General features: G+C 39.9%; 1 protein-coding gene across 2 annotated transcripts; it reads right to left on the bottom strand.

Annotated features, from left to right (window-relative positions):
- Positions 1–1,256: 1,256 nt before the first annotated feature.
- megf8 (multiple EGF-like-domains 8) lies at positions 1,257–26,844 on the bottom strand. Of its 2 annotated transcripts, XM_067408471.1 has the most exons (44): positions 26,463–26,844; positions 23,805–24,065; positions 23,057–23,220; positions 22,521–22,736; positions 22,121–22,301; positions 21,497–21,585; positions 21,188–21,401; positions 20,860–21,040; positions 19,809–19,954; positions 19,591–19,701; positions 18,894–19,045; positions 18,240–18,341; positions 17,961–18,108; positions 17,505–17,668; positions 17,019–17,222; positions 16,722–16,925; positions 15,977–16,219; positions 15,725–15,843; positions 15,425–15,556; positions 14,710–14,823; positions 14,522–14,605; positions 14,178–14,435; positions 13,894–14,078; positions 13,589–13,802; positions 12,285–12,525; positions 12,028–12,160; positions 11,295–11,548; positions 11,066–11,176; positions 10,855–10,973; positions 10,534–10,771; positions 10,274–10,445; positions 9,296–9,459; positions 9,068–9,203; positions 8,723–8,954; positions 8,498–8,624; positions 7,552–7,762; positions 7,012–7,226; positions 6,726–6,921; positions 5,825–5,993; positions 5,541–5,733; positions 4,885–5,055; positions 4,669–4,799; positions 3,254–3,386; positions 1,257–3,164 (listed from the first exon to the last, which is right to left on the bottom strand). In XM_067408471.1, exons 2-44 carry the CDS (start codon positions 23,974–23,976, stop codon positions 1,680–1,682), a joined length of 8,628 nt encoding a protein of 2,875 aa, XP_067264572.1. In that variant the 5' UTR covers positions 23,977–24,065; positions 26,463–26,844; the 3' UTR covers positions 1,257–1,679. The 2 variants fall into 2 exon arrangements, with proteins under 2 accessions (XP_067264572.1, XP_067264573.1); XM_067408472.1 differs by lacking the exons at positions 21,497–21,585; positions 22,521–22,736; positions 23,057–23,220; positions 23,805–24,065; positions 26,463–26,844 and having other exon boundaries at positions 22,121–22,239.
- Positions 26,845–27,315: the final 471 nt, after the last annotated feature.

Below are 27,315 nucleotides of genomic sequence, written 5' to 3'. Positions count from 1 at the left end.
AAGTAGTGGAAGTAGGGAACAGAAAAAATGAAAAGAAAAAAAAAAATAGTGTCCTTCATTTCCTACACAATGTGAAAAGAAAAAAAAAGTTACTTTTCTGCATGGGCCCTTGTTAATAAGCTTATTCCTTCATTTACATATATACTCACATTTGCAGCACTAAAGCTTAATGACCTAAACTCAAATAATAATAATTCAATCCTAAATTTAACACGAAAAGAGTGTGAGGATTCAGTCACACAGATATATTAGCATATGGTCAAGGCAAAGTGAGTAAAGGCATGTCATCAATGCAAACAAAATGGACATGTAACCATAAGCTGTCAATTGACAGTCTGAAATGCATCTTCAGTCTGAATGAATATGTATAAAAATAAGCCAATGGCTCACCATGAAACAGACCTATTGACTAGATTCAAATCTGCTATATTACAGGAAGCATCAACCAATCACAGCCATGACAAAATACCAGTAACAAAAGCATTACAACTACATTTTTTACAACACCTGTCCACGTTTTTTGCAGACGATCAAAGTTTTGCACATTCAAGCGGACATGTTGCACCGTCTCTTGGTTCGGATGGCAGTTCAGATTGTCACGTGAAAAAATATAAAGCACATTGGTTCAGCTGCAAAGACAATTTTTTCACCAGTTGATATGTCATGCCGTTGTCATCGTCTTGTCCAGCTAATTTCAGTAGTGTATATAGGACAAAAAGACGCAGCAACAAAGCATGAAGACACAAGTAGGGCATTGCATAAAGGTTGTTGCCTTAAGTCAATATGGAGCTTTTAAGGAGTGATAAACAAGTAAACGACACTTAATAATTAATTACAGTATATGTACAAATCACATTTCCTATGATTTACCTTTTTCCTCTCCTGTATTAAATACATCCCTTTTGTAACCCCAAAAAAGCAAACCAAAATGAAAGGGTTAGTTCACCTTAAAGGGATAGCTCACCCAAAAATGAAAATTGTGTCATCATTTACTCCCCCTCAAGTTGTTCCAAACCTAAAGATATTTGGAAGAATGTCGGTAACCAAACAGATCTCGTCCCCGCTTTACTACCATAGTAGGAAAAATAAATGCTATGGTAGTCAATGGGAGGAGAGATCTGTTTGGTTACTGGCTATCTTCCAAATATCTTTCTTTGTGTTCAGCAGAACAAAGAAATTCATACGGGTTTGCAACAACTTGAGGGGGAGTAAATGATGACTCAATTTTCATTTTTGGGTGAGCTATCCCTTTAAGGTGATCCCTTTAAAATGAAAATGCTCATTTACTCATTCAAAACTTGTATGATTTCTTCAGCTGAACACAAAAGAAAATATTTTGAAGAACTTTTTTTGTCAATACAATGAAAGTCAATGTGGTCCAACGTTTTCTTTTGTTGTCTTTCTGCTTTTTTGACTTTCATTGCATGGACAAAAAAAGTTCTTCAAAATATCTTCTTTTGTGTTACACAGAATAAAGAAAGTCATACAGGTTTGGAGAGGCATGAGGGCGAGTAAATGCTGACAGCATTTTCATTTTTGGCTGTGAACGGTCCCTTTAACATCTCTGCAACTTCCTTTGTCCTTCCTATTCTTGCTCATGAAAACTCCCTTAATTGTTTTTTTCCTTTTCAATCTCTTTCTCCAACTCATTTCCCATTTCCATTTTTTTCATGTTCTCTTCACATGGCCATGGTGGTTAGATGCTGGTGGCCCAGCAAGCCTTTTCGGCCGCCCCCAGCACCAGGATGCGTTCCTGCTCCACCATGTCCACAGTACTCCTGCAAATTCTGCCGCAAAGTGACGAGCGCTGAACCCAAGCAGGCCCGGTTGGGTGCGAGGATGCCTCCTGGCAGCTGTATGAGCACGGTGGCCACCCCTGCCATCCCGTCGTCTGTGGGCTCCAGAGTGATTGGTCCGACTTTGAAGGACGAGTACGAAAAACCCATGAGCTGAGACAGGAAGGGGTCGGAGCGGCAGAAATGCTGGTAGCTGCCATGCGAAACCGGATGATGGTGGTGGTGATGCGAGGTTGTGTTGGCCGTAGAGCTGGGCGCATAGTGGTGAGCATTCAGGTAGTGCAGGGGAAGGTGCTGTCCGTTGTTGCTTCCACTCAGAGCGAGATGGTGGTGGTGGTGGTGGTGAATGGTAGTGCCTGTGCCAGGCTCGTGTTTGTAGGACAGAGCCCCAGGTCGTCCCCTCTGGCCCATCACCATGCCACCAAGCTTGCCTGTCCGGACCTGGGCCAGGGTTACAGTGCTGCCCCCTCCGGCAGAGGGCAAGTAAACCAGCTGCGGCTCCTCGGGCTCCAGATAGACGGTGAGTTTTGCGAACGGACGAGAAGCCATCTTGGTCATCTCTTGAATGTGCCGTCGCTGCTCTCGGCGGAAGTCTAAGAACTGCTTGACTTTCCAGAGCAGCACGCAGACGGACAGGAAGAGGAAGAAACAGGAGAAGAAGACGGAGAAAAAGACAAAGAGGTCAATGTGGGCTTGGTCCTGTCGTAGAAAAAGGAGGCCTTGAGACTCTCCGTTATGGGTCACCGTGCCCACGCCGCGTAGCGCGATATAGAAACGGCTGGACTTGAGTGAGTGCACTTCATGCGGGAAGGTGATGACCACACGGTCCCGTACGCCGCGCACGATTAACACCGTCTGTGGCTTCCACACAGTGATGTAGGTTATGAGACCTTCGGTTCGTTCTTCCCGCACCTCACGATCTGTACCATGCGACTTTGTAGCCTGCAGGGTGCCGAGTAATGCCGCCGAGGAGTTCGCGAACACCTTCATGGGCGACGGTGGGGCGAGAGGAACCTCCTTATCTCCCCGCGAAGCGGTCGCAGAGGTGGCCTCGTCCTCAATCTTGATGGTATGCACACCGGTCTGTCGGTCTACCTCCACAATGAAAGTGTCATGCGAGTTGGACACATAGACCTCGACTTCTCCAAATGTAACGTCAATGGTGACACGGATATCCACGTTAGTGAATTTGGGCTGGGCCGAAAAGAACACCGTGCGGCCCCTAAGCAGATTGCGGATGTTGGGTTCATGGAAGCAGTTGACCTGTGATGTGGGATCGAAGCAACATTCACTGTCCACATTGAACTGCCGGTAGCACTGGCGCCCATTCACTGGATTGCCGTTGAATGAATCTTTGCACTTGGCGCACTACAAGCACAAATATGATTAATTCATGCAAGGTCTTATTTGTGAAATATAGAGTAAAATATCATTGGTTGTCATGAATTGGCCATTACCTGTTGTCTGTAACACTCTTTGCGGTCATTCTGTGGGCTGCTCAGACAGGATGAAGTTTCGGTGTTGTTCTGGCAGGGACAGCCAGTGCCATCATGTTCATTACAAGTGTCTGCATGGCCATTGCACTGACATCTAAAAGCAAGCAATAGAAAAGAATGGAAGTCTAACTGGATCAGAAATTATATATTTTTTACAAAGTGACTTTAAATCAGAGGCATTTTCTTATCTCTAACTTGAAAGACAACTGCCTAACTTTTTTTCCTTTTTTCAATCCTCTGTAAACGTGCTAACTTAAATTAAATAATAGCCCCTTTCACACAGAGTCTTTACTGGTAAATTACCATTAAGAGATTGTGTGAACAGGACCTTTTCAAAAATACCAGTAAATCAGTTCTGGCAAATTCCTGGTATGAGAAGTTGTAATATTACCAGTAAATTACCGGTATGATGTTGTGTGAGAAAAAAAAAAATAGAAGAATACCAGTATGAGCCAGTATGAGGTCAGAATGCATTGATGTAAGAAAGCTGCTTTAGGCCAATCATAAAGCTCTGTCAGAGCGGTTTACTGCAAGTTCTGCTGCTTTTAATTGTGCTTCTATCTAAACATGCGCTGACAACTGGCCATTGCGTCGCATCTCGCACTTGAGACCCCTGCCTTCTTTTCTATTCATCAGGCTGCGGTTACTATTGCGTACTATAGTAAGTATTATGCATCTTGTGTTCTGTGTGATTATCCCTGTTAAATTGTCCTGAAACATTAAATTGGATAGATCTCCATGTCAGAAATATCAGATCTGACCCTGGACACCAAATCCCTGCCAGAAGATATAAGTCTTCTATAAGCCTGAGAGTTTGACTGAGAAAGCCAGGGAAGAGCAGATGCAGCACTTTAATGAATAATCTTAGTTGTCCATGTTTCAATCCTCATTGCTCTTTGTCTGAAATGTTACACTACTCAACGCTCTGTAAAGCACTTCTCATCCAGATGGATGAAGAAAATAGCTCAGCGTTTCAAGGTAATATGTCTGAGATAATAGAGCTTACCGGTATTTTGGTACTGATGTGTGAATGGTATCTTACTGGTAAAAAGGTGGAATGCAATTGCTTGTGTCAACAGCACATTTGTGCATTTACGGAAAAAGTTGTACTGGTAATTTTATTGCTAATAATAAAAATAGAAATAAATGACAACTCTTCCAAGTTGAGAGCATTGCAGCACACATGGTTTTACTGCATATTTAAAAAAAAAATCTAAACATCCATGCATGTTTTCAGTGCATAAATAAAATCTGCATACATTGCCCATTATATAAACTGCATGCATACATACCATCTCACAAGAATACAATTATTAAACATCTAATGAAATATCAGAGAACAATTACAGACAATGCTAATTTTCTGATCTACTCACTTCTCGCACTTTCCTTGCAGCAGGAAGTAGCCACTGAGGCAGCTCTCACACTTATCCCCCACACTGTTGTTCTGACAGCTCACACACACAGCATTATCCTCAGTAGGGCCCTCTGTTGCCCATTGTTCAATCTAAGAAGCAAAAGTATACAAAGAAGGACTGCAACAAAACTTCATAAACTGAATACAGAGAGAACAGATCTCCTAAACTACTTACGTGGTCACGGTCCAGTGAATAGTCATTTGGATTTTCCACTGCCCTCCGATGCTCATCTTTGGACAGACAGACATCACTGTTCCCTCGGCAGAACTCACGGCAGGGGCGACACATCCCACCTCCCACTGCTGAGCCCACAAACAAGGGCTTACATTTTTCACAGTGCTGACCCTAATAAGGAAAAAAGCATTAAATTGATCAAAAGTAAGAGTAAAGACATTTATAATGTTATAAAAGATTTCTATTCAAAGAATCCTGAAAATCACGGTTTCCACAAAAATATTAAGCAGCACAACTGCGGTACGTTCAACTGTGATAATAAGATCCTTCAGATTTCTGAAGGATCATGTGACACTGAAGACTGGAGTAATGGCTGCAAAAAACGTAGCTTTGCTATCACAGGAATAAATTACATTTTAAAACATGTTAAATTAGAAAACAGCTTTTTTGAATAGTAATAATATTTCACAATATAACTGTTTTAACTGTATTTTTGATCAAATAAATGCAGCTTTGGTGAGCAAAAAAGACTTCTTGGTGAAAAAAAAAAATAAAATTTACAAACCCCAAACTTTTTTTTTTACAATATTATACAGGCAATCATTCTAATAAGGATCTATTCATGGCAAAAATAAATAAATAAATCAAACAACTACCTTTGTGTTATTCTTGCACTCTAGACAGGTGTCCAGCTGAGAGATGCTTTTACAGTTACTGTGTTTGTTACAACGGCACTGAGAGGAGCAGTTCTCCCCGACAAACCCAAAGTGACACTGACAGACTCCTGGAGACACACAGGTCCCATTAACACAGCCTTGAGCGCACACTGGCTCACACTGACCCGATACACTGAGAAAAAGAGCGTGAAGAAGAAAACATTAACTACTCAACCGCAGGAAGGTCAATGATCCTGTTTGAGAATGAAAGCTGTTAAATATACCTGCTTAATACATAGCCCTGTCTGCAGGTGCAGTGGTAGCCTTCAGGCAGATCATGGCAGTCTTGTGTGATATTACAGTGGTGATGTCCATTGGCACACTCGTCCTCCTCTGGGCAGTGCAGGAAGGACCAGCTACTGTTCCACTGTGGGCACAGAGCCTCACTCACACCTGCAGAGTCGGAAGACAAAGTTTTAATTTCATAGAAAAATAGATAAAGGTGTGAAATGGGTGGGGTCTAACAGTTAAGAATTTGTTTAGAGAGAGGTATGTTGGGTCTACATAGATTGCAAAAGTCAGTTTCTGGAAATAAAAGTCACATTTGTTTTGTTTTTTAATTTTTATATCAATTGCTTCATGGGATTGTATTTCCTCAAAAGCCGTTAAGTACAGACTTTGATTTTTTTTTGTCAGATTTCAGGTTATTTATTTATTTATTTTTTTCAAATCAATGTGTAATGTTGTGGTTCACCTCTTAGCTAGTTGGTTTGGTTTGTAAGTTATATATAATATTATATATAAAATATATATATATATATATATATATAAAAACTTTGTTAAAAATCCCTATGGGGAAAATGAATAGGAATACTTCCAAAACCAAAGCTGCTGATAAAATGGTTGTGAACTATATATCTCTCTGGAATTCTTGAGTCTTACTGACAGTCATGACAATGAGTGCTCCAAAACTTTTGTATAATGGCAACTAAACCGTGTGTCCCCTTTTCCACACCCCATCAGGGATATTTTTTGCAGTACTTGCAATACAAACTGAATGCACCCAAATTAAACCATCCAACGTTTAGGCCTCTAAAATGTTTAATTATATCGTAATAAATTGAGTGTCATCAATTTTTACATGATTCACCAGCCATATCTGCAGAAAGACATAAAGGGATGTACCATTCAGTCCTCCCTGAAGACAGCGTCCTGCCCCATTACCACCACGGGAAGCACACCAGCCGCACTGCGGCCTGGAAATGCACTGGGAGCACTGAGTAAGCTGAAAGCACTGGGGAGAGCAGGAATCTTCATCCGTGAGCAAACGGCCGCACTGACCCGCCTCACAGCGCAGCGGAACAAAGGAGGGACTCATACACTGTTGAAGAAAGAGGACAGGTGAGGACAGGTACTTGTCGAATTTCTTGTAGAAAATCATCAAGTTGAAATAACTTCACGAAAACATTACCTGTTGCAGTGCCATGCTCCATACACAGCGCTGCCAGCCTCCATCAGAGCCACGGGAGCTTAAACATTGGCTGCAGGTTTTGATTTCATGGCAGGGTTCAGGACAAGGCATTGGTGGAGAGGACTCCACTTGCATGGGAGACACGTTAAGCAAGGCGTAGCTGAAACACGTCCAGTCATACGTTGGATTCACGCTCAGGATTCGTCTGGTCTCACCTGGACGGTTAAATCAAGAGTCAAATATATCAACTACAAGCTGTTTTGCTGGTATATGTATAAAGAAACATTTAAATCTGGAGTTCCCCAAAGAAACTTTGCATTTGTTCGCAAATTTGTTTGTTGGGGGAATGCAAAACTTGTGTAAGAGAATGCAAAACTTTAGCTTTTTCTTGCAAATACAAAATTGTTGATGAAAATTAAACTAAATTTCAATGTTATAAAACATTATAATAACGTTATATAATAATTGTTACTCCCATCTCAGCATGTCCCATTAGGGGCTCCGTAGAATCACTGTTGCTCATTGTGTGGTCACTCTCACCTGTGCGTTTGAACTGGCGTGTCCACATGCATTTCCCAGAAGCTGTGCATTTGGGGCAGTCAGAAGCCTCACAGCTAGTCTCAGTGCAGTTACTGGACAGGAAGATCTCTCTCTGGTTTATCCTGCAGTCGTGCTCTGATGTGCAACTTACTAAGCTGCTGATGCACGCTCCCTCGGGACAGTTTGTACACCACTTACACTGCAGAGCAGGCTGAAAGATGGAGAAAATTTCATGGCATTATTCCAATTCTAAGATTGGCTTTAACTCTAAGAAGTTTTAAACTTTTCTTCTTGATCTTTAAAAAAGTATGACCATATGTGCACTACCCTTCAAAAGTGTAAGGTCAGCAAGTAATATATGTTTCCTTTAGGCTTTATAAACAAACATCCTATTATGCACCAAAATAATTACATACACTACAGTTCAAAAATTTGTCGTTAGTAAGATTTTTTTAAAGAAATTATTAGTGACAGGAAAGACTGTTAGAAAATATTTCCATTCAAATAAATGCTTTTCTAGTCATCAAATAATCCTAAAATAATGTATGGTGTATGGCATGTTTCCACCAAAAAAAACAACAACAAAAAAATGTTTTCAACATTTCTGAGCACCAAATCACCATATTAAAATGATTTTTGGAGGATCACGTGACACTGAACACTGGAATAATGACTGCTGAAAATTCAGCTTTGCCATCACAGGAAAAAAGATTTCTAATGTATATTTGAACAAATAAATGCAGCCTTGGTAAGCATAAAAGACTTCTTTAAAAAAAAAAAACTTACAGACCCCAACATTTGAATGACAGTGTACACTATATGATGTTTTTCTGGAATTAAAAGGCGTTGCCAAACCTGTTAATTAGATACTGTATGGTTTTGTAGTGCATTTACTAGATAGCTCAGTCTTACACAGATGGACTACTTTGTGTTTTGACGATCTTACCTGCATAGGGCTGGAAAACGTTTTAGGGTGGCGGGCCAGACACTCACTGCAGGTCTTAAGTCTGCGACACTGATCAGGAGAACGAGGAGTAGGAAAACAGGTAGACTGACCAACAGTACAACCCAATCTGTTAAAAAGTGAAAGAGAGACATCATCATTTAGAAAAATGTTCTGGAGCCCATAGTGGCCTACTGTCAATTAAGATGCTACTAGTTCCTGTAATACCTTTCTGCAGTGTCCGATGAAGCACAGGTGCCTCGGCACCACACACAGCTGCCAGTGCTGCTGTTACAGGCCTCAGGAGTGGGCAAAAGGATGCAGGGGTCAGTGGGCAAGGAAAGAGTCAAAAGCCGCCCCAGATTCACTCCGTTAAAACCTCCAGACAGGAACAGGCGACCACCCCACCCAGTCATCGCCAAGGAGACCGAACGGTTTACAGGTTCTCCCACCGAGGACACTAGAAAAACAGGACAAGAAAAGGCCTTAAAAAGGAATGAAACCTGCCCACACCATTTAAACTAGTGCTAACGGGTGTATAATTAATAATCTGGATCCAGATGTAACGGTTACCTGGCTGTATCCATGTGTTACAGTTGATCTGATAGAGAGAAACTGTGTTACTGTAATCCTCTTCCCCCGTCCTGCCTCCTACAATTACCATGGTGTCCTTCACTAAGGCCGCAGCATGGAAGAAGCGAGAGAGAGGCTGGAGAGAAAGAGAAGATTAGGGTCATCTACCAGTTAAACTGCTTCTACATTCATCATCCTGACCTCCATTTGGTTGTATTTTACAGTTACCTTGTTTCCCTGAGAGGGCACCAGTAAGGACCAAGTAAGATTGGGGTAATAAAGACTGTAGAGTTCTCCAGAAGGTTCCACAGCCTCAACGTGGAAACGGTAACCACCAAACACATACACAGCATCAGTCTGTTCATGATACACAGCTGAATGGCCATAAAGACCTGAAAAGATGGACGTAAAAATAATTGAATCAGGAGTTTAAAGCGGTTTCACTTTTTAATATTGGGGTAATGACGAATCATTTTTGTCCATTATAGGTGAATAAAGTGAAGATTTTAGGATAGAAATATGATACCATTGAATAGTATTCTAATAATCATAACAACAAAAACAATTACTATTATATTTAAGTGAAAGGAAATCTCTTAAGTGGACCCATTAAAGAAATATGCAACATTTGCAACTATGTTAAAATCTTAGTAACTATGCTACTTTTCAAAAGTTTAGGGTCAGTATGATATTTGAATATGTTTGAAAGCAGTATGTATTTATTTGATCAAAAATACAACAAAAACATTAATATTGTGAAATATTATTACAATTTAAAAGAACTGTTTTCTATTTTAAGATATTTTAAATTGTAATTTATTCTGGTGGTGGCAAAGCTGAATTTTCAACAGCCATTACTAAACAGTCATGCTTTTCAATATTTTTGTGGATATTGTGATTTTTTTTTTTTTCAGGATTCTTTGATGAATAGAAAGTTTGACATTATAAAATGTCTTAACCATCACTTTTGATCATTTAATGTATCATTACAGAATAGAATAAATTTCAAATAAAATCACACTGACCCCAAATTGGTTTATAAAGCCTAAATTAAACATGTATTTTGTTGTAAATATGTGTGTGGGTATTAAGCTTACACTTTCAGTGCAGCTAAATTGTTAAGCGCAATTATTAATGACAAACAGTCAAAATTTCTCAATTATGCTAGTCCTAGGTACAGAAAAAGGTGCAGTGTTCTATCTCTACCTGTAGGGGGTGTGCCAGTGTGTGGAGCTATAGTCCAGTTCCCAGACTGAGGGCTGAATTCCAGCAAATGATGGTTAAAGCCATTCTCTGGCGAGTAGCCTCCAATCAGCAGCACAGATGAGCCTCTTCGCACGGTTAGAGTGTGTCCAGCCACAGGGGGCAGCACTGAGCTCTAAACACAGAAGTCAGAGTCAGTTAACACACTTAACACAACCAAAGAGAAGCCTAGGAGCACTGTGAGTATATTCAAAATGCAATACCTTATACTGCTTCCACACCAGACTGCTGAGGTTCAGACACCATGTGTCATTGGCAACACCCTTCTTTGTGACCCCACCAACCACAAACATCAAACTGCGAGTGGCTGCCTGGGAGCCAGAAAATGGGTCATGATTATAGACCAGAGCAGAGGCGTGATGGTATCGGGGCAGGGGCACTGAACTTTCCTCCACTGAACTGGTCAACATCTGAGTCCAGCGACGATCAGCCACAGAATACCTGGATCAATTTATATAAAAATGTATCATCACATTTTTTTATAAAAATTATCATTTACATCAATAAAATGCACAAGCTTATACCTGTAAACATTTCCCAGAATGCCCTCTGAGAGTGAGAGGCCTCCATACATCCAAAGAGTGCCCTGTGGCCCAGACACCAAGGAGTGGCCCATCCTCTGGAGGAACCTGTGTGCCTTGTTCTATGGGAAGAAAATAAACAGATCAAATTTCAGAGAGTTTGTAAGAACAGAAACTATTTTCTATAGTCTTAGAAGGAAAGAGTTAATCTAACCGCAGAGAGCTGAGTATCAAGCAACGTTTCCCAAACCAGACTGTCCGAGTCAGAGATAGAAGAACAGTCTGATCCAGCCCAGCCTTCAGTACACACACACAGGCCAAGGGTCTGTAAAAGTGTATGCAAACATGTAAGTTGAGAACTGTGGGACATGTCTTAAATGCAATTTAGTACACATCTTATGTTCTTGAGCAATACAGCTGGTTACAGTAGGAGTGTTACACACCATGTTGCAGGTGCCTCGGCTTTCCTCTGCCCCACAATTTCCTGGGCAAACAGGACGGTCACATTGTGGACCCCCAAAACCATGGGGACACTCACAGAGGCCGTTTATGCACTGAGCTCCTGCCTGGCACTCAGGCGAGACAGCTGTACCCTCTCCAGAACTTCCATTTCCACATCGCTTCACCCAGAATGAGGCATTAAAACCCTGAGCACGTCCTGAGGTAACATTTGCCTCAAAATACACAGATACCACCCCTAGAGGAGAAGAAATTAGGTAATTTATAATGACAATATATAAAACTACAACTAGAACTGTTCAAAAGTCTGTGGTCAGTAAAAAAAAAATGTAATGAGATCATTTTATTCAGCAAGGATGCATAAAAATGATCAAAACTGACAGTAAAGACATTTATAATGTTACAAAAGATTTTGGTTTCAAATAAATGCTGTTCTTTTGAATTTCTACCCATCAAAGAATCTTTAAAATAATATACAAAAACAGTGTTTTCAACATTGATAATGAATATGAAATGTTTCTTGAGCACCAAATCAACATTAGAGTGATTTCCGAAGGATCATGTGACACTGAAGACTTGAGTAATGGCTGCTGAAAATTCATCTTTGCCACCACCCCCAAATTTTCAGTAGTACATCACTATAACAGTAATTTCTAACTTTGCTTTAATGTGTGTGATGAGGAACACAATTGTTCTGCCCTTATTTTTGTCATTCACCTGATGTAGCCTCAACGGTAATTGGCTCCATTCTTGTTGTGCCACAGAATGCTCCAATGAGGTTGTGGTCGGAGTGCACAACACCGTTGCTGAGGAATCGTGGCAACCCATCAAATACATAAACATAGGAGTTCTGTCGGATAAAGAAATGCAAACATTTCTGGCCACAATATTTGCTGGTAACTATATTTTACATGCCACAAATGCTGTTTTGACAGTAATGAATGCAGACTATTGATGTGGAATAATCTACTCACTGTGCATTGTGTGTGTGAATCTGGGTGCCAGGTCAGGGCCACGGGTGGGCATGATTGCCCCGGCATGCACGGTGCCAAATCCTGGGACACAGAGAGGACCCACAGGCAGTGAGAGAGCCCTCCATGGCCACCGACTGCTCCATGCCACCCCAGAGAGGAGGAGAGGGACAGGGGTACAGAGGGGGAGGAGGAAAGCAGAACAGAGCGACCCTGACACTGCCTGAAACAGGTGCCGTTGTTCCTGTGAGGAAAATGTGAATTTCATTGTTACATATTGTATAATACTGAGTACTGTATTAAAATTAGGCCTAAAATAACACACATATGGTACCATATTAATGGATTAACATACTTTGTTATGATGTTTACATTGCAAAAACTTCATACATAGCTGAATGATAGTTGTCTGGCTATCACCAGACCAAGCTCAATTTAAAATTGAACATTGGTCTGGGGAGTCTGCTGTGTATTTTCTACTGCAAAAGAGGCATGATCAACAAGCATTATTCATGCAATTGGATAGTCCTTCAACCAATCAGATCAACGATCTGGGTGTCGTACTTTGCAGAGCTTTTGCAGAGCTTTTACCAAAGCCGGTCAGTAGTAAGGCAAACGCATCCTTCTTTTTTATGAATTGTTCCAGGGCAAGTCTCTGTTCCGTTTTCAAAGAAAACTTGCCTTTGAAATCTTTTAAAACAGCATCGACAGCAGCATCCACTGGTTGCTGCGCTTCGGTGGCCGCCATGTTCAATGTAAACAAAAAGCTGCTTGCCGTCGCTTCTCTATCGTCATCGTGTTATACCCACCAATAGCGAGCAAGGTGGATAAGCCAGTCTGTGATTGTTTCCCGCAAAAATGTAACAGAAGCAGCAGAAATGAATGTACGGGTTTCCAGACTGAGTTGCCGGGTGAAATCAAATCGCCGGCAGATCAGGCTGGGTTTACCCAGTCTAGAATGATAGCTCATTGTAGAATGTCTGAATGTCTGTTCATCGTAGAAAGTGACTGTTTCTTAAGAACACTTGGATTAAAAAGCTTGATTTATATGAATTACTTTTACACTCCCTTTAGGCACTTTTTGAAGTGTAAAAGTTTTGGAGGGGAAAGACTTTCAATGGAGGACAGAAATTTCTCAAGTTTCAATAAAACCTGCGCCTTTGGAACAACATGAAGGTGAGTAATTAATGACAAAATTTTAATGTTTGGTTGGACTATGACTTGGTTTTCCATCACATTTTAATCTGCACTCACATTTGAGACACCTTCCTCTGCAAATAAGAGCTCATCCTAAATGTGAGACTCACCTGGGGTCTCCATAGTATCCAGGCAGGCAAGACTCACAGTGTGGGCCTTGGGTGTGGTGGGTACAGTAGCACTGACCGGTCTGGTTATGGCAGAATCCTTGTAGAGCGTCACCATGGCCGTTACACTGACAGGGAATGCAACCTTCACCCCCTGCCAAAGCAGAACCAAAACTACCTGGCCTGCAGTGCTCGCAGTGCGGCCCTGTTGTCCAGTCTGAAGAGGGAAAGAAAAATATAGTAGATAGGGGCTTAGTACTTGCTAAAGGATAACGAAATGGAGGTTTAAACTCAGAAGGGTTCTTTACCTTGGCATTGGTCACAGATCCCTGGAGCCGTAATACAAGTGCTGTGGAAGTTACATCCACAATCCACGTCACACTCCACTCCGCTCAGCACCAGAGTGGCCGGGTCCGAGGTCCAACCCAAAGAGCACTCGCACTCAAACCGAGGACTCCCACTGCACCGGCCCTGACGGCACTCGTTATAACATCTGAGAGAGAGCATAAACATTACAAATTTTAAGGAAGAACTATGAGCTGTAATAACTAATGGCACATCCACCCCTGCAAACAATGTAACAAAGTCTCACGTCTGGTTGCAGTGGTGCACTCCATCTCCTGTGAAGCCCCTCTCACAGTGACATTCATAGGAGGTTGGGGTGTTGACGCAGGTAGCGGAGGGGTGGCAAGTATGCAAGCCCAAACGACACTCCTCCACATCTGGACAGGATGGGTAGGACCACACAGCATCTCCATCTCCTTCCATACCTTCTAGCAGCTCTAGCTCCAATTCCATCTCCATCTCAAGTTCCATCAGCCGAGGGGGCGATAAGGTTTGAGGCTCAGGGCTGATAGAAGAGGGAAGGGGTGTAAATTAAATAATTATCATAAGACATTTGCTCAGCCACTAAGGTATAAAGAGTTTCAATCTCACCTGCTGGCTTTCACCTCAGCTACAGCCATACTGCAGTTAACAGCAGAGGAGTCATCCATCCCACCCCAGTCACCTCTCAAACACCTGAGGAAAAACCAGAGGGGACAGGAAGTAATGTAAAGAAGATAACAGAGATATGAAGAGAAGTTTCTATGAAGTAAATTCATGAACATATGCTTCTATCCAACCTGCCAATGGTGGGGTTGTTGAAGTCTCCACACCAGCCGCACTGAAAGGTCTGCAGACACTCTGAACAGGTGGCGAGAGCAGAGCACTGCTTACACTGAGGGACAGAGTGAACACTGGAGAGAGAAGATCAGAGAGGAAGATTTTCAGCAAAAGCAATAACAAGCTGTGTAGTTCAAGTACATGTGAAGAGGAAGAAATTGTGAAAGAGAACTATTACTGCTGTACTGTAATTCATATTATTATTATTAATCTCATTATTGTTATTATTAACAACAAAAATATCATCATTATTGAATATATTTTATTTTACAGTATAATTATAACTCAACAGTGACATTGTCTTATATTAGCTTTTTATAATCTTAAGTTATAATACTACTAAATATATATATATATATGATTCATATATATTATATGTGTGTGTGTGTGTGTGTGTGTGTGTGTGTGTGTGTGTGTGTGTGTGTGTGTGTGTGTGTGTGTGTGTGTGTGTGTGTGTGTGTGTGTGTGTGTGTGTAAAATTATTATTATTATTATTATTATTATTATTATTATTATTATTATTATATTCACATTGAATGGGTTCCATAAGAACAACATTGTGAATGTTATTATACAATGACAATTTAAAGTTATATCCATTGCTTGTTAATTTTGCAAATCCTACTTTATTGTGATTGATGATTTAAAGTCTCAGCAGAAGCTGCACAATCCTACCTGTCATACCAGTCCCTGCACTCTCCATAGGGGAACTTCGTGAGGTACGCAGCAAAGTAGAAACAGGACTGAGCAGATTCACACCATGCACACTGACTGGAGTTAGACAAACATTCTCCACACGTCAACCTCCTGTTAGAGAGAGAGAGAGAGAGAGAGAGAGAGAGAGAGAGAGAGAGAGAGGATGGCATATGAAAAGAGAACCTAGGTCGATATCTTTTTGAGGTCCTTCAGCCTCATCAGATATTAAATACAAAAAACAAATAATTCATATATATAAGTTTATCACTTCAAACTCACTGGTTACAAACTTTAGGACACCCTCCTGGTTCCCGGATAGACCCCTCTAATCTCCCACGGCGACTGCACAAATAATCTCCCTTCTTGCTGGAGTTGATCTGCCACTCACAGTAGGGGTCCTACAAACATACAGACATGAGAGAAACTCTGCAGCAGTCTTACAGAAAACTAAAGTTGATAAACAGACTGCATGCTGCTCTGGATCAAAACACTCATGGCAGTCTCTCAGACACGTTGATGTAGATGCAGTACCTGAGTGCAGGCAGCACAGTCTCTATACTCCTCGCACAGTGTGCAATGCTGAGGGTTGAGCAGTAGGTGGCGCTCTTCTCCCTGGGGGTCAATGCAAGGCTGCTGACTGTTGTCAGAGCGCAGAAAACACAGGTTCATGGTGGGACACCAGCCACAAGACTGATCAGACAGACAGGCCAAGCACGAGCGGTACTCTGAACACGAATTGGAACGGAAGGGTTCAAGGAACAGGAAAGAGATCTCCTAGAAAATGTTGGAAATGAAGGAAAGCACATAAAAGAGCAATGAACCACATTATATGATAATACATAAATATTAAAGCATATTTTAAAAGTGTGCTATCTATAATAAAAATAATTAGCAAGGTCACAATTATTTTGATCAAAAAACATTCATTGTATAATTTTCTATAATATTTATCAAATGAAAGGGTTATAAAACTTCGGAATTGAATTGAAATCTGAAATCCTATATTCAACATGTCTAAGAAACAATATTTTTATATGAACAAATAGATATAAATATAACATTTATATGAATAACACTAAATGCGATTGAATAAAAATAAAGATTACTACAGTTCTGCTGTTTTCAAATGGTTTCTAAAAACACTTCATTTATCAAGAATAATGAAATTAAAATTTAATTGCAATAGTTGCAGCTTATTATGCATGTCTAATGAAGAAATGCACATTTAGAATATGAGACTTATTTTAAGCGGCGCTTTTAGGTAATATACACTTACACTGCCTCCAGGTAAAGCTGTGCGGTTCCAGGTAAGAGCCATCTCACTAGTCTGTCCTGACGCCGAGTTATTCAGGTAGCCCTCCGCCTGGATCAGGTACCAGTTTCCTCGTGTAAGATTCTGGAACAGACGGGAACCATCTGGCCGGGATAGCATACGGATCTCCTTCTCCTCTTGAGCAGACCACCGTCCCAGCACATCCGTCTGCACAGAAGAGCGTGAAGCCTCAAGAGTCTATATGCAATGACATGACTTTCTTGTTTAACAGATGAAACCTGATTTTGTGATATTCCATACCAGTTGAAGAGAGTTGGGTCCAGCAGCCATTTGAGCAGTGAAGTGGAGCTTCTGAATTCGAGCCCACATGGCAACAGTTTCCTGAGGTGGTGCTGCAGGAGGAGGGGCACCCCATAATGGATGAATGAATCCCCGAAACTGCAGGGTCACATCCATCTCTGTAGAAGGATTGAGGATGATGGAGGTACTGCGTAGGATAGATACCTACAAAGAAGCGCACATGAGTGTGAGAGAGAAGAAGAGCAGAGGTGAAGGGTGGTCAGAGGAAGTAACATCAATTTAAAAAAAAAAAAAAAATGCTAAAAAGTAAAACAAAATTTGGAAGTAGAAAACATATAGAAAATGATTTATTATGATTATTAAAAGTAAAAGCACAAAAATAGGGCATAAACAGAAAAATAAAAGTTTTAGGAAGTGAAAACCATATATGGCTGCATAGAAAAGAGAAAGCGTCTAGAGTTAAGGTCAAGATTGAACCTGTCATACCTTGTCAGGCTGTGATTGATTGCGTGGATGCTGGAAGGTAAGCAGGTGCAGTCCCGGGACATAGTTCTCGGTGCGACAGGAGGGGAGGGAGGTGAGGAAACGCGTGCGCTCCCCCCACCAGCCGTACGCCCCAGAGATCTGGTCCACGCGGCATGCACTGCGCTCTGCCAGGGGTCAAAGTGTACAATATTTACACATGATATGCCAAAGGATTACATACACACTCAGGTCACTTGAAATTAAAGTATATTGTGTAAATGAGCTTAAAAACCAGTGAAGAGCACAGTGTGTTAACACAGCATGACTAAAACTGATCTACAAACACATGGCACTCAGTAACAGATTATTTCACAGACTGTAAAAGTGTCTAGAAATAAAGATTTACTGAGCAGTGTGTGGTCGCATATCTACATCGTTTTGAGTCATGTTATGCTTTGCTCTCTCCTCTCTCTTTACCTGAAACAGGCAAGCAGGACTCATTCTGCACACACCAGCCAAATTCGGCAGAGACTCGTGGCAGAGAGTTTGGCACCCCACTGAACACCAGACATGACTGGCAGTCCGACAAGAAACGAGCCAGACCCAGACATCCGGTGCTGCCACACTGTGTACAAACGCACACATAAATCAGATGAGGCAGTGAGAGACACACGTGAGAATTATAGTTAGCAATAGAAAGGCACAAGTGATCAAAAGCGAGCTAAACGCAAATGAAAGAGACTGGGGAAGTATTACCGGGTTGGTGGGCTGGTATTCCCGACAGCGACCCTCACACCAACTGCACTCTGGATTCTTGAGGCACAAGCTTTCATCTGGAGCTTCGGCGCATACTGTATCCTGTTAGACGAAAAAACACAAACACACATTTATTCAAAAAGGACACCTTAAATGGATCAAAAGTGACAGTAAAGACATTTATAGTGTTACAAGAGATTTTGGTTTAAATTAAATGCTACTCTTTATAACTTTGATCAAAGAATCCCAAAAAAATACAGTTTCCACAAATATATTAAGCAGCAGCACAATGTTTTCAACACTGATAATAGTAAGAAATGTTACTTGAGCACCAAATCATCATATTAGAATGATTTCTGAAGGATCACGTGACACTGAAGACAATGTAGCTGAAAATTCAGCTTTGCCATTACAGGAATAAATTACATTTTAATATAAAAAAAGTTATTATAAATTGTAATAATATTTCACAATATATAATAATATTACTGTTTTACTGTATTTTTTTTTTTTTTTTTTATCAAATTAATCTTGGCGAGCATAAGAGACTTCTTTTAAAAACATTTTAAAAATCTTACCGACCTGAATCTTTTGAATGGTAATGTATGTGTACACAAAAACTAGACTAGAAAAAGTGCAATCTAAAGTCTTTACCCTGTCTCCTGGGTCACTGCTTACAAATAATGGTACTTTATATGCCAAGAGGTCACCACGAGCAACCCCGCTGTAACCTCCAGCAACTAGCAGCACACGTCCCTCCATGACAGCAGCAATATGGGAATATCGGCCTCTCACTGACGCACCTCCTATAGGAGTACAGAGGAAACAGGGTTAGCATGTCAGAACAAATAATATAAAATAATTAAAAAATATCAGTGGGCAGCTTTTTAAGAAAAGTATGTCAAAAATAGTTGTTTTTTAGAAAAATGCCTTGTGAACCAAAAATAACAATGCCAAAAATTCCTGACAGGCACTAGGAGGGGTACCAAACCTACATGAGCTTTCTGTGATAAAGTTACAATATTTAAAAATAAATAAATAAATGAACCTTTTATCCGAGGGCAGTTTTACTTCTTATGAATCTATTTGTTTAAAAGCTGCAGGCCAGTAAATCTGCATCAGACACAAGGGAATTTACACAACAAATGACCTCTCAAGAGTAGGTCATAACAAGCCCCCAGTCAAACTGAAGCATTTTGCACAAGAGTCCTTACAGGCTCTCCTGTTATTTCTTGCAAAAAATCCTCAGGAAGTCATGGGTCATCAATAGCATGCATCATCATACTTCATCTCCTCTCTAAACAACATATCAAACAGACTCCCTTTCTCTGACCATTAAAAATAAACTTACGCTGACTGAGGCTTTCACCAACAGACACCCACTGATGGCAACCAAGATGATAAAAAAAGATCTCCTCATCGTAGCACTTCTCTTCCATGTAGTGGATATGCACATTCCCTCCTGATAGAAAAACAAAAACAGATCTCCCTTAATTAATTTTATTCCCACTCATTGAAACTGCAGAAACAGTAAGGTAGGGTGTAGCTCTACTACTGATCTCTACTTACCATACACTACCATGTAGTTGCCGATGACGGTGGCAGAGTGGAATGCTCTCTCCCTCGGGCCACTGGCAGGAAAACGTGAGCGGAAGGAAGTCCAAAATCGTTTCTCAACATGGAAAGCATCAGTTGAGTTCACACGCACACTGAACCTGGTTGAGACAGGAGAAGACTGTAACTTTAAGAACTTTTACACAAAAACTGAACATTGTAAGATTCCATGTAGTTTACAAATTTTTCATTTACTCAGGATTTTCCCCCTTTTTGTTTTCTGAAGCCAATTATGTGAACATAAGATTTAATAGAGAACTCCTGTTTTTACAGAGCCCTTTCAATGTGATTTGAACAGCATTTTCCAGCTGTCAGTCAAGTCAAATCAAATTTATTTGTATAGTACTTTTCACAATACACATTGCTTTAAAGCAGTTTACAGAAAATCATGATGTTAATTTTTATAATATCTTAAAGCCTTTTAGGGTAGGGACAAACCAAACCAATGCCATAGAACTAGCACTGATGAAAGCCAACTGTGTTGTTGCATCGCATCGCCTGCATAACAGCCTTCTGTCTGTACCGCCTTGAATTGTTTGCCTACTGTTTTGCTATTATTCTCGCACTTTGACTCGTTTACTAAACTGAACAGCCAATCGGAGTTCTCTCTCTTGCCCGACGCCAGTTCTACATACTGAATCGGCCAAAAAAAAAAAAAAAGACTGCATCCGACTAGAGCCAATGGTGCAGAACACACCAGAGAAACTTAAAAACAGTCTGACATTGCCCGACAAACGATCATTGGATTGGTGTGTCCTGGCTTTAGTCTCTTTTAGAGATGGGAGAGAATATATATTTTGTGATGATACAAGCAATCAAGCAGGTGCTTGCATGTATGTGGATACATTCAAATATATGTCCAACTTTATATATAGAACTGTGTGATAATACAGCTTACAATAGAAACCATCAAGCAGCTGTGTATATATCTGATAAATATATAAACACGTGTGTGTGTGCTATATAATCAGGTTGTGCAATATAGTGGTATGTGGTGTTGTCATACCTAGCAGTGGTAGGTCTGTGTCCTCCATACACTAGCAGAGTTTTGGAAGGGGCGTGATAGACCATGCTGTGTCCTGCTGTAGCAGGTGGTTTTCCGCCTGTAGGCTGAACTGCCTCCCACACTCCATCCCACAATCGGAACCGGTACAGTGATGAGGAGAACATGTCCTCCTCTGTCCTCCCTGAAAAGATAGGTTGATTAATTATTCTTAAGGATAGGTACAATTTCTCAAAGTCCAAGCAAAAAAAAAAAAAAAAAAAAAAATATTATATATATATATTTTATGTTACTCTTTTTATATTTAAGAAAAGGAATACTGTCTACTCACCCCCAAAAACATATAGATAGTTGTCAACTATCGCTGCTGCATGATTTGCCAGCCTGGGTGCCCCTGAAGCGTTTGATTGGCCTAGTTGCTGCCATTCATCTTGCTGTGCACGGTACACCCAGACATCACTAGCCAATGAGTGGTTGGCAAGCTCACCGCCATAGATGACCATGTTGCCTTGCCATTCTACCGCTGTGTGGGAATGTCGAGGAGCCTGATAGAGACGTGATATTATTTATGGGATCATTAAAATTAAAACAGATTATTATAAATATATAAGATAAGACAAAATGTTTAAGAGTTTCTTACTGGACTATATAAATGTGACATCTGTTCCCAATTATTGGTCGAAAAATTGTAAACAACAAGGTCCCCTAGTGCTCTGTTCAGATCAAACCCTGAAATAATGAAAGAATTGAAATAAATATCACACCACAGCTGTACTTTAAAGCAAGGCTTTTCAAACTAAGAGAGTAAAATAAAATTAAAGTTCATGTTCAAGTTAATGTTCGAAAACAAGATATTAATTAAATTATTTTTTTTTTTTTACATTCGTGGAATTGTATAATATTGCTATTTCATTTTGCGTCTGCTTTTCTAAAATTGTGGAAAAGAATCTGTATTTAGTTTATATATAACATTTTTATGTCTGTATAAAAAATATATATATTGATAATATGAAATACAGCTGGAAATAATTATTTAATATATCATAATGTGCTTCAATACAGATGAATATGTTTCTCATGTACAGTATAAATGTTTTTATACTTGAAGATACATGGCTGCCTTTATATTGGAGGCAAGAAACCAAAGTAAGAAACCAAAAGTACAATTTTTTTTTTTTTTAAATATATGCAACCCACATCCCAGATCATGATTAATGATCAGTCAGTGATGGGAAAGGCTGAATAACTTCTCCCTCTCTCTTACCTCCAAACATGTACATGGCTCCAGCGGAAGCCAGGTAAACTCCAGCAGAGGCGGTGCGAGGGGCTGCTTTGAAGTCACCTGGGCTCACCTCCCAAAACTGCCCTGCCCCACTGTTGTCACGGAGACCCAGCTGACAGTTTTGTCCCACAAAGCCTGGGTTGCAGATACAATGCTCACCCCTCTGTGATGAGAGAGGAAGGCAATAACTCTTAAGTCAAATGATTCAGTTGGTATTTTAGTATTTGCTGCTTTTATAACATGAGAACTGAATGATGTCTTCTGCAGAATGAGATTACTAAGAATGGGTTACTTGGTGACGTTAGAACAATAAAACAGAAATATTACTTAAAATAACTTTTTACTCAATTTACATATGACAAAGAAGTTCCCTTTTGCTTACCTTATCACAGCGACCATGGCCATGTTGTGTGCAGACCTGGGAGCATAGAGGGGTACTGCAGTCCACTCCTCCCCACCCCTGATGGCACTGACAGTGGGCAGTAGCTACGTCACAGCGCCCATGACCACCGCAGTCCCCAGGGCAAACCGAAAAAGTGTAGGTGGCATTGAAACCCAGCAGGTTGTAGTTAGCATCACTGAAGAGGTGGAGCAGCATCTTGTAAAGAACACATGAAGAAAAAAAAAACTATAATGACTATGCACAAAGAGGGGCAGAAAGTGAGCATGAAACCAATCTAGCAGTCAAGCTCTGGCATAGTTTCTTATGACTCATGGTCTTATAAAACGGACACACGCTGACAGAAATGGAAATACCTAAAATGGAATTTCCTTTCTTCTTAAAGCTAAATAAAAAGCATTAAGCAGGAAAAAAAAGAAAAAAAAACAGGAGTGCATTTTGATTCCTTGAAAAGTAAAAAGCACACAGACTCAGACTAGAGTTGAACAGATAATGTAAACTGATACTTTTGGGCTTACCTTACCAGACTTGGCTTCAATTGGTTGTGGTAAGGTGTTGCCACTTAAACTTGCCAGTAGGGTGCTCTGGTAAGAATCTCCATCATAGACAAACAGATAGTCATAGGTGCACTCCGTCTCCATAAACGTGAAGTTAAGCACGATGCGATGGTTTCTGCTGGGAGCTGAAGGAGGACAGGAGAGTTCCAATTACAAATAGAACAAACATTCAACTATAACAATTAAGAGAGTGAAGGGTCATAGTCACTTAGCTACTGATATTAGTAGTTGTAATAATTTCTATGCAAGCCATCCTTAGTAACATGATAGGTCGGCAGAAGATATCCTTTAGCTCTCATGATATGTATAAGACTTGGTTTTATCTATCGCTTGTTGATTGGATGGAAGCAGATCTAAATGTGAGCTTGCATGCAGCCGATTGTAAGAAAGGGGTAGAATTTAGATTGACTAGTTATTTGGAAAGTCTGGCATATGTAACCACAGAGAGGTCTGTAGTTTGAACAAAACAGAAGAACAGAAGATTGAGTTTGATCAAATTATGAAAAATTAAAAAAGAAACATGGATGCATGGACGAATCATTCACAATAAGATAAAAAACATGTTTTTAGAAAAAAGATTGGGTGAATTCACATTTCATTCAAATTATAAGCAAAAAGCTAAAAACAGTAATTCCTTTCATTTCTACTATATGCTAATAAGGCTTCTCTCATTAATCAGTCCTTTGTTTTTGTAGTTTTTGACACCAACCCTTAATGAGCCACTCGCAGTTTCCATTCACAGAATAGTTTCCCATCCCATCTGTGACATATCCTGGGACACCCCGGAGAACCTGTCTTTGGCCTTTACAGTCTCCTGCCCAGATAACAGGGATCAGAACTACCAAGACAGGCAGCAGGAGAGTTTGGGTGTGGGAAATCATCCTCTCCTTCACCCACAAAGGGCAAAGTGAGAAAAAGATGGAGAAACTGCTGGAGCGTGGGAAGTTGGACTTGCTCACAGTATGGAGACCTATAAAGAGAAAAAAAAAAACATCAAATTATATGATAGATAGATAGATAGATAGATAGATAGATAGATAGATAGATAGATAGATAGATAGATAGATAGATAGATAGATAGATAGATAGATAGATAGATAGATAGATAGATAGATAGATAGATAGATAGATAGATAGATAGATAGATAGATAGATAGATAGATAGATAGTTCTAGGAATGCAGTTCTAGGTATTAGCCACTAAAAAATATTTCCCCGGGAACTAATCTCTCCCCTGGGTAATGTTCCTGGTTGCATTCGCACCGGAATAGGAACTCTGAAGCGGCCAACAGTGGCATCTTTAAAGGGATAGTTCGCCCAAAAATGAAAATTCTCACCCTCAGGTTGTTCCAAACCTGTATAAATTTCTTTGTTCCGTTGAACACAAAGGAAGATAGATTGAAGAATGTTTGTAACCAGGCTGCTTTGGGGCACCATTGACTTCCATAGTAGAAAAAAAAAAACACTATGGAAGTCAGTAGTGCCCAAGAACTGTTTAGTTTCCCACATTCTTCAAAATATATTCCATTGTGTTCAACAGAACAAAGAAATTTATACAGGTTTGGAACAACCTGAGGGTGAATAAATAATGACAGAACTGTTATTTTTGGGTGAACTATCCCTTTAAGCGCAGCATTTACAAACACTAAAAACTGGATCTAAAAACTGGATGGAGAATGCCATGATTGGAGCTCTGTTTGTTGTGTGTCGTGGGTTTCGTGATAACGTAGATGGAATGTAAACTCATAATTTATGTGACTGAAACAGCAAAAAGTGGGGCTAAGAGACAAAATCTGACAACGGAAAAAATAACACAAGAACCTGCAGACAACAGATAGTAAATCCCGTTATCTCTGTTTCCATGTTCGTGAAGTATGTTTACACGACTTTCTAAAAATGCTGGGTGTCGGTGTTTGACATGCATTTGACCAATCAACATACACTTACATCACTGATAGTTCCTATAGTGCTGGTTTAGGCCCTTCTCTGATGTAGGAACTAATGTAGTTCCCCCAGAAGGAGTTCCTAGAACTAAAATCGTTCCTAGTTCCTATTTATTCCTCCAGTGAGAAAGCCCCTAATCTTTTACATGTCTTCTTCTGCCCTCTGATAGTTCATACTTTTTTAGCAAGTAAAAGGCCTTTTAGTATAATTCTAGAAATTTCCACCTTCAGGAATTGGTACACGTGTCTTTTTGCTGTGAAATTTTTAATGATTTTGTAAAGTAAACAGAAGAATAACTTTTATTTTGTTTATGTAAATCAGCCCCCACAATTAATTAATTTAATTAAATAAATAACATCTTACTAAGACATACTGGGAGATATAGACAAGTGACAACTGATATTTATTTGCATTTTATGCATTTAGTCTTATACGTTTATAAAACTCATTCACATTACAAGCTATCAGGATTTCAATTTCATCTTACTTTTTTGCCATATTAATAACATCTGCACTAAATTGCATATTTTTCTCAGTTTAGATATATGAATAAAAATTATGTGTTTTTCTCCTCCTTGAATGTGAGAGCCATATTCCCACAATATCATACTATATGAGCCATAAAAGCCTGATGTATCAAACATGATACAATACATAAAATAGAAAAGTAAACTTATATATATATATATATATATATACTGAATATTTAATATATATTGAATAGTTTCCTTTTTTGAAAAAAAAAAAAGGAAAAAAAAAAAAATCATATTAGGGTTTACAGGGTTAAGCCAAATGTTTAAGATTGGTTTATACAATCCTTATTTGCATGATCAATTATTAATATTTTTGTTTTACGTTTTTGTCTTTTTGACATAATGACAGAGCATTCATATCTAATCTTATGCCTACGGCATGCTTGCAAAAACCCTTAGCTGTCTTAAAACTATGCAATAGACCAGAATCACCCATATTTGCTGCAAAGTAGCACAAACCTTATGAAGAAAAAGAGCATTTTCAACTCTAAACTATGTGACATACACACCGAAAGTTACCCAACATAAAATCTAAAAAGGGATGCTTCTGGGATTTGATTAACTTTCCAATGCATTTGTGCTTTTAAGCTAGTATGTCTAGTGGTTGAGCTGACACAGGCATCATTGTAACAGCAATGCTGAGCTAACGGTTTATACTTAGCTGTTCTGTCATCAAATTTACTAGGCTGTGGTCCCTTGTGAAATAATCATTTATATAGCAATGTACACATTTCATCTGTCAGTTAAGCATTTACTGACTCGTATCAATAAAAGAAAATGTTAAAACTGACAAATGAGCCAGCGCTTTAGCTGAACAAGCTAACCGACTAGCCATGTCTATCCCGCTAGCTGTCGGGGAAAAAGCAAACCGTCCTCCGCTCATTTACTCACCAATTCCCTAGTTTTGGTCTCCATGTTTCTAAAGCATTGAGGTATTCGTAATTTACATCCTGTGTCAGGTATATAAATAAACAGACCCGCTGAGCGACGCCCCAGTATCGCTGCAGCTATTGTGCTGCTGAGCCCAGCGGCGGTTTAAAGCGCGAGACCACCGCGGATGATGATGTGTGAGCCGCTGAATCAAAGGCCTTGAGCTCCGCTCACAGAATGGCTTTATTTATTTACATCTCCAGATGTTATTAAGAAGAATGCGCTTCCTCTTTGGTTTAACTTCGGACTAAATCTAAGAAATAACTGTTTCAATATCAACCGTGTGCCTAAGTTTTTTCCTGATGTCCAGGACGCGTCTTGAATCGTGCATCTGTGCTGTTAGTGTTTGTGAACTGGGAATGTGTGTGTGCTTCCAGATGGTTGTCAACAACACAAAGCCTAATAACCGTGAGCATGCTGAACGGGCTCTCTGCTGGTCTTTTGATAGTATTGCAATCTTACATATCGGGTTTTAAAACTTGTAATGCTTGGGACCTCCAAATATTCCTCCTTGGACCCAGGAATAGACTTTTGTCCTCTGTAGTAGACATTATATTTTAGTGATTTTCTCTGACATCATACAGTTTCGCCATGACAACACCAACTTCTTGGACTTTAAATATGACTGAAAATGAAAATTTGCACTCTTATGGAAATATGGTAATATTTTGAAAATTAGCATTTAAATCGGATTAATTTTCAAATTGTTTGTTATAAATCAACATCTCAGGAAAATTTTATGGGGTTTCAAATCAAACTTTCTGTTATGAAACAGGACATTGATTTCATACATGTCCTCTGTAGAGGACACCAG

Source organism: Chanodichthys erythropterus, chromosome 2 (genome assembly GCF_024489055.1).
Source record: "Chanodichthys erythropterus isolate Z2021 chromosome 2, ASM2448905v1, whole genome shotgun sequence".
In the NCBI taxonomy this organism is placed as follows: domain Eukaryota; kingdom Metazoa; phylum Chordata; class Actinopteri; order Cypriniformes; family Xenocyprididae; genus Chanodichthys; species Chanodichthys erythropterus.
This window is presented reverse-complemented; position numbering and strand designations above follow the sequence as displayed.